The 13,639-nt window shown below is 41.0% G+C and overlaps 1 protein-coding gene across 5 annotated transcripts in view; it reads left to right on the top strand.

Moving 5' to 3' along the window:
* The window catches only part of DNAJC13 (DnaJ heat shock protein family (Hsp40) member C13), a 198,686-nt gene that overhangs the window by 101,115 nt on the left and 83,932 nt on the right, over positions 1–13,639 (top strand). For 4 of the 5 annotated variants that reach the window (XR_014475029.1, XM_083188595.1, XM_083188594.1 and 1 more), the window contains exons 19-27: positions 981–1,076; positions 3,745–3,888; positions 6,255–6,269; positions 7,620–7,702; positions 7,824–7,977; positions 12,524–12,627; positions 12,708–12,867; positions 13,153–13,215; positions 13,312–13,413. Coding sequence is in view for 4 of the 5 variants with exons in the window: in XM_083188595.1 (XP_083044721.1) it covers positions 981–1,076; positions 3,745–3,888; positions 6,255–6,269; positions 7,620–7,702; positions 7,824–7,977; positions 12,524–12,627; positions 12,708–12,867; positions 13,153–13,215; positions 13,312–13,413 (921 nt within the window). In the remaining variant the exon portion in view is untranslated. The remainder of the gene's footprint in view (positions 1–980; positions 1,077–3,744; positions 3,889–6,254; positions 6,270–7,619; positions 7,703–7,823; positions 7,978–12,523; positions 12,628–12,707; positions 12,868–13,152; positions 13,216–13,311; positions 13,414–13,639) is intronic. The other variant, XM_083188597.1, reaches the window with a different exon arrangement.

Raw genomic sequence — 13,639 nt, 5'->3', positions numbered from 1 at the left:
CTGTTATCTTATATGTGTCACCCACATGCTTAGAATGTATGTTAGATATATAGGGCCAGATGCACTAAGCTTCAAAAAAAAAGTTATAACTTTTATGGTGTGTACACACGGTCGACGGGCGTGTGATTCGATCCTGATGGGATTGAATCGCATGGCAAGCCAAAAGACACGCATGCAATTTTGGTAGATCTGTACTACATAGTCAATGCAGCCCTGTCTATCTTGCTTCGATTTGTGCTGTGTGGGAGCGCACATCACGATCGCAAGGTAAAAAAAACCTGTGCTATCTGCATGCAATCCTGATGCAATTTTGACTATATAGTCAAAATTGTAGGCTAAATTGTACCGTGTGTACACACCATAAGACTGATAAACTACCAGCCAATTAGCTCCTTCCTGGCATTTTTCAAACCCAGCATGTGATGACAGTTAGGACCTGATTGGCTGGTAAATTATAACTTTCCATTTTATCACTTTTTGAAGTTAGAATGTTGTTCTAATTTGTCAATTTGCCCTTATCCCTAAATGAGACCGTAGCGCTGACCCTCATGGATATGTTGACATTTTGCAGATTTCGATATTAATAATGATAACCTGCTTTTGGCATTGTGAATGCCAACATATTAAATGGTGACTGCACACTGTCCCCTACTTTCTCTCCTCCATTCCAGTTCTAAAATCTATTGAAAATAATTTTCAATTTGTGTATTTCTTCATTTTGGTATTCTAGATTTGACATTTCCACAATTAAATTAAAAATATGAAAAACTATGGAACATGTTTTCCGTTCTCATAAAGGTATTTACTAATGAATGACTGTAATTGAATCTGTGGGTACTGGTCATCCAAAGCTTTATAGAAACAGTACCAATTAGCACTTTGTATCACTTTTTAAAATGAATTAGGCAAGGTACTTTTACATAAACTTTTGCCTTGGCAATTTTAGAATAACACTTTTGCCTTTTGTTATATTTGCCTAGCCCTCAGGATTGTTGACCTACCTGGACAGTACAGATCCAGTTCCAGAAAAGGATATTGATCGAATGCACATTAGGGATAATTTGAAAATCGCTTCTGTAAGTTTTGATTTTTTTTATATACCGTACATCATAAGTGATGTTTTTCCATGCAATATAAAATTAAGTTTTTCAATCTATGTTTTGGGTTTTCATAGGTTTTAAAAAATTATTTTAGGAATTTGTGCATTGTATGAAACTAAAACAAAAGCATGCAACCTCTCATTGTGTTTGAAGCATTGTACCGTTTTTACAGATGCGCTTTGGCGTCACTTACCCCTACCACACCAGGAATAATGGATACTAAAAACTTAACGTGGCTTCAGGGGAGAGGGGGTGGTTAAGTGTCCCGACCCCTCGGTTAGTCTGGGGGTTCGGGAAATATGGGTTGCTCCTGGACACTGTATATCTGCAGTGTCGGCGCCTACACTGTGAAAAGAGCTGGGTGCTACACATAATGTTATAGTGTAGCACCCATCTCTTGTCACTGATCAGGAACCAGCACTTTAAGGTCACCCATCATTGGATAACACCTAGGTGTGAACCTCACTTCCTTTGTGATAACACTGTGTCCTGCTTCTGCCTTGCAGTGTTGGCTGCTGTGATGCGCATGCATGGAGCATAGGCTGCAAACCATTTGCATCCATGGCTTTACCACAGAAGCAAATGGATTGAGCTTGTGTATATGCTTACACATGTCATGAGCCGGTAGTCTTTCTCTCTTTACGCTACGCAGCAAGGCTGTAACAGGACACCGCTGTGCATAAATATCAATTACTTATGAAAACTACTCATTTCACGCACTTCCATAATATATATATGTATGTGTGTGTGTGTATATATGTATATACAGGTTGAGTATCCCTTATCCAAAATGCTCAGGACCAGGAGAATTTTGGATAATGGATTATTCCGTATTTCGGAATATTTTAATATTTCAATTATGTATTTTGAAGTATCTTGCATTTATGCTGTATAAACACATCAACCACATAAAATGCACACAAATATATTTAAACAGGGTTTCAAAAACATGAAACAAAATTTGTACTATCTCAGATATTGAGTTTGAATGGCATGCAATCATTTTCTTGCACATACACTATAGTGCCAGTTACATATCATGTCCTCAGTAGTGCTGTTACAAATGTCCCCAGTGAGTTTTTAGCAAAAAAAAAATATATTTTTTTTTCACTTTCTGGAATGTATGGTTTTCGGGATAACGGTTATTCGGATACAGGATACTTATGCTATTCAATGTATGACCTGATGAAAAGACCGCAGAGGTCTTGAAACATTGTCATGTGGATTACAAGGATGCTCTGAAAATGCTCTCCATAATACAAATTTAACCTTAAAAAATCCATTTGGGTGCTGCCTCTTATCACATGCTTTACTGCTAAGTTATCGTCTGAGAGTCTGGATATATTATCACCTTTGGAGGGCACCTCGGTTTTGCATTTCTCTGTCCAGAGTGCAAAACAATTCCAAGCACGCCATGGTTATGTCAAAATATATAATCCAACGTTTCGGGGAGTGGATACCCCATTTTCAAGGTACAGAAAAAGGGGTATCCTCCCAGAATCGTCGAATTATAGCACTTGTATTTTGACAAAACCATGGAGTGCCGCTGCCTGTCTCTGCCGAGTTACATATATGCTTCCAGAAGGCACCCACGTCCAAATGTAATTTTAGGTCCTGTAGAAATTAAGTAAATTATTCCCTTGTACATAGAAGATTTGCAGTAGGTTACAAAAGATAACAATAGGTTAGAACCTAAGAATCCTGGATTATTTATTATATTAGGGACATTGGAGGATATACTTGGGATCGAGGGCTGCATGAGACACCAAACTTTCCTAATGTGTGTTCAGCTGCCAATAAAGGTAGTTTTCCCACAGTGGGCATACAATTATCGTTTAATGCAGGGGCGGATTGGCCCACTGGGAAACCGGGTCATTTCCCAGTGGGCCGGTCCAGATTTCTACCTGGCTGGGCCCCCGACCGCACTAACCGGGCCGGTGCTGGCGTTGGTCTACTATGCAGTGGCCATATTTGTTTTGGGCTATGCTGCCCTTCTTTCTGACCAGGCTGCAGCCGCTGGTCGCTGGTGGGTGACGTCACCCGTGAGCGGAATTCTGCCTGGCTGTGCGGTGGGTGACTGGTGCCTAGTAAGAAACCCCCCCAGTCAGTAGTGTGCGCCCGACCCCATCTCTCCTGGGCAGTAGCGCACCCCCATCCTCCCCCTCCCCGGGCAGTATAGCGCACGCACCCCACCGGGCAGAAGCGCCCCCCCAGTCAGTATAGTGCCCCCAGTAACACACCCCGTGCCCCTCGGCAGCCCCCGGGCTTCTTCAAGATTGTTTCCTTGGCCAGATTTCATTGCCAATTCGCCCCTGGTTTAATGCAAAACACTTTGAGCACTTTGCAGTGTGTAAACAAAATTATTTTCTGTAATGGATTGTGAATGCTCCAATAAGGTTTGTTCATAAAAGATTTAGCATATTGCGTCCTGCAGTTCTCTTGTGTGATTCCTAGCGACTTTTCCAGTTTCAGGGAGAAACATCTGTCTTTCTGCAGGAATGAATAATTGGCAGCAGATGAACATTAACATCTACATATGTAACGTTCCAATGAGTTACAAAGACATCAGTCTTTATTTACGATGTAATTAGGCATATTTTGCAACATTTTTATTTTTGTTTTTGTCAATGTTCTGTTTCAATAGGACCAATTTGGCCAATTTAGCAAAGTTCCTGAATGGCAAAGACTCGCTGGGAAAGCTGCTAAGGAAGTAGAAAAATTTGCAAAGGAAAAAGTTGACCTGGTTTTATTGCACTGGAGGGATAGGATGGGAATTGCACAGAAAGAGGTAAGGATGCAGTTGTAGAGTAGTTTATGTTTTGCAAACATATAGATCACTTTTAGAAATATGGTTTAGATTTAAAAATGCATTTTTCCTTATTCATGATGAATCATGCACCTCTGTTATAGTTTTTTTTATTTTTTTTAGCACACCTAACCATGGTGCTTCATATGTTAAATTTACTGAGTGCATTGTCCCCTCAGTGTAGTTTTCTTTCAAATGTGATTTTTCTTATGGCTGTTCTTTCCTGCTCCATTTCATATACTTTCCCGTTGACCTCTGTAGTAACACATCTCACTCAGCTTCTTGACTTCCCTCTCCACATATAACCTCTCACTCCTCCGCATTTTCTAATGTACACATTTTATGTCCTGTGTATTCCTTCCTATACTCCTCAGGAGCAAGCATAATACATTCAACAAGTACAAATTACAGAGACAGAGATTTTCTTTTTCAGAAACAATTGTGTATTGTATTTGTTTTTTTCAACTAACCTTTTATTAAAGGCTAAACAACAACCTGAATTGAAATATAACATTACTAACTTATGTAAGGACAATACTAGGATAGTTTGGAAGAGTGGGTGGGAATGATCAAAGATGTATATTTATGGGTGGATCCAAATGTAACTGAAGTAGTATCTAATTCCGGTGTCCAATCCATTTTAGCACATCAAATGAATGTGTCCCAAACCATGTTATTGTTGTCATAGTTTGGTGAACAAACCAAAGCTTACGAGTATGTCAGAACAAGAATCCCAATAATAATTGCCTCTTGCTCTTACTAAATATTAGGCAAACTTAACCAGGTGGCAGGTTTGGTGTCCTTAATAACCTGCCAGAAACCTCCATTAGTTAACAGCACTTTCAGGATCATATTTTGCAGCATTTAATAAAGGTCAGTTTTCATGTTTAAACTGAAACAGATGCCTATGCCCATGGCATTTCTATTGAAACCACTGCAAAATCCATAACCACCCCTGGGGGGAGAAGGTGTGTGGTTCCACCTACTATCCAATGACCAGCACCAAGCTGAACCAGATCGGGACTAGCACTATAGCAAGAAGCAGCTTCTTCCCACCACAAGTTTTGCAAAAAAATGTATTCAAACTGGTCTTAGGGTATATTGTGGTGCAAATAATGTTGATTTCTAGCACATTGCCAGGCTATTTATCACTATTTTATGATGTAAAAGATAATGCCATACTAAAGACAACCTACATACAGTTCTAGTGTTAGAGACGTGCAAATGGATACAAATCTATATTGATGGTACGTTTTGGAGGTGGAGCAAGCAATTATTATTTATAAATTAACGTACAGATATGTCCTCATACACTGTTTCAAAATATCCCCTCTCGGCGTGCCAGGGTCCATGAGACTCACAGTAGCTGCGGCAAGTGTCCGTTTCTTTAAGGTTGTTTCTATTACTGAAAAGATGCTAATCTGTGAGGACACATCTGTAGTTGTTAATAAAAATTTGCAGCCGCATTTGACAATAGAATTCTGTAAAATAATAAATCAGCTCCTGTACAAAAATGCTGCAAATTACAATCGGATGCCTTTTTGCTGTCACTTATTACTCTGGGGTATATTTACTAAAGTGTAGATTTTAAAAATTGAAGAATCAGATTCTATAATCTTCTAGAAGTTGCTAGAGAAGTGATAATTACAAAATGATTGGTTGCTATAGGCAACACCTCCACTTCTAAAAACTTGCATCTTAGTAAATTTACCCCTCTTGTGTTTTCCACTTATTCCTTTAAACAGTAATCCTTTTTCTTTCATCTCACTTTTCGCTCATCTCTCCCTAATCATGTTTTCTACGCTGTTGTTCATTTACCTGGTACCCCATCTTCCTTAGGCCCTTATTCTTGCACATACAGTATTGGGGCGAATTCACGTATTTTGGCGAATTCACAGCCGTTTTCATCTATCCTGATTCACCCCCTCCCAAAAAAAAACCAAAACGGTGAATGCCCTGCATTATTTTCAATTACCTTCATAAAATTGACAGACTTTTTGGCTTTTTTATTAAATTACTTATGATTTCCAGGGCATTGATCAGGGATATGTGGTGAGGTGAGGTAGTACCTCACCAGTGTACTCCAGAGTTTATACTGGAGTATGACTGGAGTATGACTGGAGAGTCTGTCACGCCTGACACACGTCACATTTAGCCAGTAGTATAATTATTAAACCTGTAATGTTTTCCAGAATTGTATTTCCTTTTGTTAGCTTATTTTTAAATCTATTATAAAGCCAGCAACTAGATAATTTCAAGTCTTTGTATAGAGAGGACTTCACTACTGGTTTTCCTTCTTTTAAATATATATTTCCCCTGTTTTGTTTTCTCTACATTCATTCAATCAGGACAGAAATAATATGGTGAGTTTGTTTCTCTGACTTATCTGTGTTTGCCTTGCTTTCTATACCTGACTGTCCAATATTTTACTTTTTTTTTCTTTTTTTTTTAAATATGAGTAAATAAAATCTATAGTAATTGCATGACAAAAAATATGTATGTAGTTGGTGTCTATTCTTGGATAAATGGTTTATTATTGTGCTGCAGTTACATATGGTGGTGGGGCTTGTGCTATTTCTGTATGTGTATATGAGTTGTTGGCGATCCCTTCAGCTAAGACTGTATATGATAAACATCAGATGGGACTGCCAGACTTTGTTTTCTCATTGTATACTATTCATTTTGAAACCATTTGTGTGCATCCTGTGTACTACTTTTTGTATTTGTGTGCTTGATGTATATTCACATTTTGAAGCAATGTTCTCACTAGCCCTAGTTAACACACATAAAAATTGTCTTTGCTCATAACCAATAATATATTTGTGTTTTTTCCATGCTTGTCTTCATATTCTTTTTGTGTAAAATGTAGCATTTGCATGTCTTATTTAAAAGAAAATGTGTCTTTGCTGTTCTATCCTATGAAATACTGTTTGAAATAAAAGGTGTCTGATGTTTGAATGTGTTCAGTAGGGACCTGCTTCCACAGTACTTTACATTTAACATTGCAGCACCTTTTCTAAGTTAAAGTCAGCATTTTGTACAGTAGCAGTCATATTTGATACTGGGAAGAAGGATTTTTTCATGGTCCGTTTAATAGGCTTAAAGACTGGAGATCTGGTATTCTTGGGTGAGGTGGGGACTCTCTGAAGATCCTAAATCTTGAGTGCTGCTAGTTAATTTTACATATTAATTAAACAGCTGCATGTATATTTGTGCATGCATATGTATAGGTATAGAGCAGGTTTGTCTACTCTCCCGGAATGGCCGGGAGGCTCCCGGAAATTTGGTTCCGCTTCTCGTCCCCACCGGGAAAGTGGGCAAGGCACCCGCTTGCTGGCCAGAGCCCCCGCTCCCCCCTTCACCGCTGATTCAAATATTTCAAATCGTGGGTCTGCAGAGAGGGGGCAGGGCTAAAATGATGCGGTCCTGGCATTTTGCGCCATTTAAGACCCACCTTCTCTCTCTGCGGCTCGCGAATCAATTTTCTTTCATGGGGCAGGGCCAAGTGATGTCCGCTTTGTCGTGTCCCCCCCCCCCCCCCCCCCCCCCCGACATGTTGCCTTTCCGGCCTTCTCCCGGAGAGGTGAGGATGAAAGCAGGCAAGTATGATAGAGTAGAAATGGGTACAGGAAGGATTGTGAGCATTCCTCACTGGCCTAATAGCTGAACAGAAAACCTTTCTGAAGCTTGAGTTGTTGTTTTTTTTATTTCAGAATGTAAACCAAAAGCCTGTCATCCTTCGAAAAAGACGTCAGCGAATAAAAATAGAGTCCAACTGGGAACTTTTCTACTACAGGTGAAATATGAAACATTACTTGTACTCTTCTTTTTGTTTTTTTTCTGTTACGATGGTACAATTGTTGTTTGGAAAATATTGGTGTAATTGTTGTGTTGAAGCAGTGATTTTACCTTTTTAGATTTCATCAGGATCATGCTCGATCAAACTTGATATGGAATTTCAAAACTAGGGAAGAGTTAAGAGACACACTTGAAGCTGAAATGAGAGCCTTTAATGTAGACCGGGAGCTTGGAAGCTCAACAGTGATCTCTTGGAACCATCATGAGTTTGAGGTATCAGTCTATTTACCTTTGCAAACAATATATACATACCGTCGCTATAAACGGACCACAGATAAATATATAAACCATCTTCCATGTTTTGTGCCACCATATATTGTTTGTTATATAATCTTGACCTTGTAAATCATTAAATTGAGATTCACAAAGTATTAAATATGGGTTTTCACAAGTGTGAAAACAAGGAGATAACATCTTTGCATTTTCATTAGATGCTGCTTAAAGTTGTGGTTGTAATGGACCTGAGCAATGCCTAGAAAACTTTTCAAGACAATTTCATGGTCAATAGATCTGTATGTGGTAATGCATGTTTGACATAGGAAACTGACCACAATGAGCAGATGCTGATAAAGAATAAATCAATATATATGTATACGAGTATGTATGTATGTCTGTGTGTATATGTATACATAATATATAATATTTTATAGCGTGGATAGTAAGGCACTTGTGATGAAAATGCTGCATTAAAGGGCTTTGAAACATTACTTACTTCAAGCCTGTATTAGAGTCTTCATTGTGGGGTGCCGCAACATCCCCGCTGTGTACTACATCTCTTGTGAGGGCAACCTATCAGTTGCAAGTTTTCAGTGGTTGTGCTGGACCATGTATGTGAGGACAGGTGGTGCACTTCTTCAGGAGTTTAACTGCTTGGTGCCGGGATCCTCCTGTCCCACCATACCCCATAGTCCCAGTGTCTACAGTATCCTCAGAAAAAAGGATTATTCAGGTGAGAGAAAAATCCCCTTATTTTCACAGTAGGTCTTATTATCCCCATGAAATATTGGTGAACAAAGCTCCTGTTTTCACTCCTGAAGTTTCATATTGTTATTGGATACCTCCCTTAGTATTTGTGCTCCCCCACCATGGCCCCTAGAAACATGGTTTCACAATATCCAGCCTGTATTCTGAGACAGCTGGGTTGTAAAGAGTGCGCATATCGATCATTCGGGATAAGTAAAAAAAAAATAAAAACTCTGTCACTACCAAAGAAATTATGGATTTGGTTCTCCAAACAAATATTAATATTTCACATTAACTCACATATAGGTACATAGGTTTGACCTCACCTGCTCTTGAGTACGATGAGAGAGACAGAGACTAATTAAAGAAATTATTGGTACTTGTGTATTTTGGCGGCACCCATCGCATCGCATACCATAAGGCATACGATGGTATGTGATGCGACGCGATGCTGTACAATGTCATACAATTTTAAAATTGTATGACATTGTACATGGCATACAATGCGATGCGACGCGATTAAACATTGTATAAGCACCCTAATGGGTGCTTACAATGTGAAATGCACCCCCACGCCACCCCCCCCCACTATAAACGTGAACCCGAAGCGTGGCGAGCGCAGCCCACGAGGGGTGGCGGTACGCGTCCTCCGACCTTTTCATACCCCCACTATCCACGTCGGCGCGGAGTTGAGAATAGAAAGTGTGGCGAGCGCAGCGAGCCACCAAGCCCGAAGTGTGGCGAGGAGATGCGGATACTAATGGATGCTTACAATGTGAAATGCACCCCCCCCCCCCCCCCCCCACTATAAACGTGAACCCGAAGCGTGGCGAGCGCAGCGGTACGCGAAGTGTGGCGAGCGCAGCGAGCCACCGAGCCCGAAGCGTGGCGAGGGGACGCGGATACCTGTGAAGCCCGCGAGGGGACTATGATACCTGTGAAGGTATCCGCGTCCCCTCGCGGGGCTCGCCACGCTTTGGGCTCGGTGGCTCGCTGCGCTCGCCACACTTTCTATTCTCAACTCCACGCCGACGTGGATAGTGGGGGTATGAAAAGGTCGGAGGACGCGTACCGCCGCCCCTCGCGGGCTCGCTGCGTTCGCCACGCTTCGGGTTCACGTTTATAGTGGGGGGGTAGCGTGGGGGTGCATTTCACATTGTAAGCACCCATTAGAGTGCTTAAAAGCACCCTTTATAGTGCTTATACGATCTTTCATTGCATAGGGGGCAAAAATCGCGTCGCATACCATGCGATGTAAACATCGCGCGATGCACATCGGGGGCGCCGCTATAATACACAAGTACCAAATTATTTTCAAGATTTTTGATTACAAAAAAAAAAAAATATTACACAATATGGGAACACACATCGTAAAACAAGGATACAAGACCTACCTTTGCTTACATAAGAGACATGAGGTAAATATACTAAAGCTTCTACAAATAAAAAGAGAAGATGTTGCCCATATCAACCAATCAGATTCGGTCTATCATTTCTGTATCGCACCCTAGAAAATGATAGACAGAATCTAATGATCTCTTAAGGCCCCCATACACTAACCGATTTTGGTCAGATTTCGGCCAGATAAGTTGGATCTGGCCGAAATCGGACCAAAATCGGCTAGTTTTGATGTCCCCTCAGATCCGATGCGTGGTCCCGTGCGCATCGGATCTGCGTCATGTGGTCGGACCTGCTGCACGTCCGACCACCCGACTTGGGACCTAGTGGGGCGGCGCGGCGGTGGAGGGAGCAGGGGGGGCTGGGGATGCTGCGGTGGACACAATCGGCATAGAGCCGGGCAGGGGGAGCCGGGAGCTGTCAGTGCTGAATAAAAAAAAAAAGCCCATACAATGAATGGGCGGCCTGTGATTGGCTGAGCGCTCTCTCAGCCAGTCAGCAATTGGCTGAGAGAGCGCTCAGCCAATCACAGGCTGCCCATTCATTGTATAGGCTTTTTTTTCTAGCACTGACAGCTCCCGGCTCCCTCTGCCCGGCTCTATGCCGCCTGTCCCCCCCGCAGCCGGGGAAGCTCAGGCGGAAGTCGGGGGCGACTTGTCCTAAGGACAAGTCGCCCTAGTGTATGGGGGCCTTTAGTCTCCTCAGAATTTACACTTCTCGACCTTGTCTGAAATATCTGGTTATTTGGAGAGTGAAGCTTTAGCACATGGAGTATATTCAATGATTTTTGTGAGCTGTGACCGCTCGCACGGTCAGTATTGGACTCTGCACACGCCGTTTCCCCCTCGCTAGGTTTCTGGAGCGAGGAGTAAACAGCGCATGCAGCCCCTAAAACAGTGAGGCTCGCGGCTAAATGCAGTGCCACTGACAGCAAGGATTCCCCCGGAACATAGAATAGGGTGAGTGGCCAGCACGGGGGTTAAACGGCAAGGGATCGCTTGTTTTAGGCAGTCCTCGCTGGCTGCATTGAATATGGGCCACAATCTTTTACGACTAGTATGAGATCATCCTCTTGTTCCCTAGACCAACAGATTACACATACAATTTACATAAAATATAATTTGGGGGAAATTTACTAAAGGAAATTTGTAAAAAAAAATAGGTGTATTTGCATCCAGAAATACACTTATTTTTGACATTTACTATCCCGAAAATATGGCTATTAGTATTGATGTGCTATCAATACGAATACGAATTGCCGTATTTTTGGGATAGTAAATGTAAAAAATAAGTTTATTTCTAAATACAAATACACTTTTTTTTTTTTACAAATTTCCTTTAGTAAATTTCCCCCTTTCTGATAAGTATTTCTGAATGTAATCACAACATTGGGGTACTCCTCTTTATTAGAAAGGGAGTCCCATGTGGGGATTGGACATTTGACAAAATTGAAAGACAAATTCAATTATACAAAATATAGTGCAATATTGCAAGATAACCTGCTTCAGTCTGCTTAAAAAAACTAAAGCTTGATAGAAGTTCATCTTTCAGCAAAACTATAGGCCCATACACACTGGGCGACTTTGAGCTGAAAGCCGCTCAAAACAGCCTGTTTGAGTGGCTTTCAGCTCAAAGCCGCCCATTGTGTATGCCCCAGCGATGAGCGCTGCTGCGCGCTCCCGCAACATTGCCGTGAAAGCCGCTCATACTATGCAATGCCGCCCTCCCCCCTCCGTCGGCACCGGGCAGGGGGAAAGCCGCTCAGTGTGTATGCACTGAGCGGCTTTCCCCGCAGCGATGATTGACATCATCGCTGTCCATACACGCTGGGCATAGCCACCCAGTGTGTATGGACCTTTAGATTCCCAGCACAAATCCAAAGCATCTCAGGCATGTTTGGACAATAATAAAAAATAATATTCTAACATAAACAAGTAAAACTACACCTCTCAATCCTATTAAGAATTAGAGACACTATTTCAAAAATTGCAGTCCTCAACAGCATCAACCAAGCTACCTGGAGCAAATCTTCAAGCAATAGGCAGAAATCACTCCAAACAGTGTGCACACCTGGTAGAAAATAATCCCAAGTACTAGTTTGTAAGGGTTTAATACTTATGTATGCAGTATTTTTCAGGTTTTAGTACAAAATACAATTTAGCAGACCAATCATAAATGGTGAGTTTTTGAAAGCTTGCTTTAAGAGCCTACCATTTCACAATAAAAATACAGTCTGTAACCATGTGTAAGTGGAACTTGTAATACAGACACATCTGTTGACTTTCGAGGCGGTTGAGTACTTTTATTGCCCATCTATAAAGATTAGTGTGGTATGATTTGGAGAGTAGAATTTGATGCATTGCCTTCTTTTGATCTTGCATACACTCTTGTTCCCAAGGTGAAATACGAGTGCCTGGCTGATGAGATAAAAATAGGTGACTACTATCTACGATTGCTTTTGGAAGAAGATGAAAATGCAGATTCCAGTGTTATAAAACACTCGTAAGAAACAATTCATCAAATATTTATTGTGTGTTCTGATCTGGAGTGGGGTTAAAGTCATTTCCATGTTTTTCCTGTAGGCATGAGTTTTTCAATGAGCTCTACCACCGCTTCCTCCTCACTCCCAAAGTGAACATGAAGTGTCTATGTTTACAAGCCCTTGCGATTGTATATGGAAGGTGCCATGAAGAAATAGGATCATTTGCAGATACCAAGTACATTATTGGAATGCTTGAGAGGGTATGCATGCTCTTTATGTATAATTGTAGCCCATTTTATAAAGGGTAGACTATATTATTGAGATACTGTAATATTGTGTCCTTTGCCTCCACATCTGTTCTCAACATAAATGCTTTCAAATATATTCATTAATATGTTATCCCACACTTTTTGCCTGTGGTACCCGTTGGTGTCATAGAGAGGACACACTATATTTTGGTGCTGTTGTTATTTAGAGGTCTAGTGTAAAAGTGTAAAATATTTCTCTAGTAATAACTTCAGTGTTATCCGTTTTCCTATGTTCAGTGCACTGACAGACTGGAAAGGGACAGGCTCATCTTATTTTTAAACAAGCTGATTCTTAATAAGGTAGGTTGTCCCGTGATTGCATTGTGATGCTGATTTTGAAGTATTCAGGATATGTGTATGCTTCAATATTTCATATTTCTGGGCTTTCCCTACTAGAAAAATGTGAAAGATGTTATGGACTCCAATGGAGTTAGGATCCTGGTTGATCTCCTCACCTTAGCACATCTTCACACCAGCCGAGCCACAGTTCCACTACAGGTAAGTTGTATACAGTAGTGCTGTTGGAGCAAGTACTAATTTTATGATTTATTGTGTCAGAATATATTCTAGTCATTACTAGAATTTCTCATGTGCTCCTCATAATCTACTTCAGAGTATGTTCATGTTGTAAATGTAATCTAAGACCACTTGACAGCTGAGAACATTAACTATCTACTGGTAAACCTGTCACATGCAACTAAATGTGGGTTTCATTTTTTTTTTA

Source organism: Crinia signifera, chromosome 5 (genome assembly GCF_055691185.1).
Source record: "Crinia signifera chromosome 5, ASM5569118v1, whole genome shotgun sequence".
NCBI classification, from domain to species: domain Eukaryota; kingdom Metazoa; phylum Chordata; class Amphibia; order Anura; family Myobatrachidae; genus Crinia; species Crinia signifera.
Note: the sequence above shows the minus strand (reverse complement) of the source record. Positions and strands in the feature narration are given on the sequence as shown.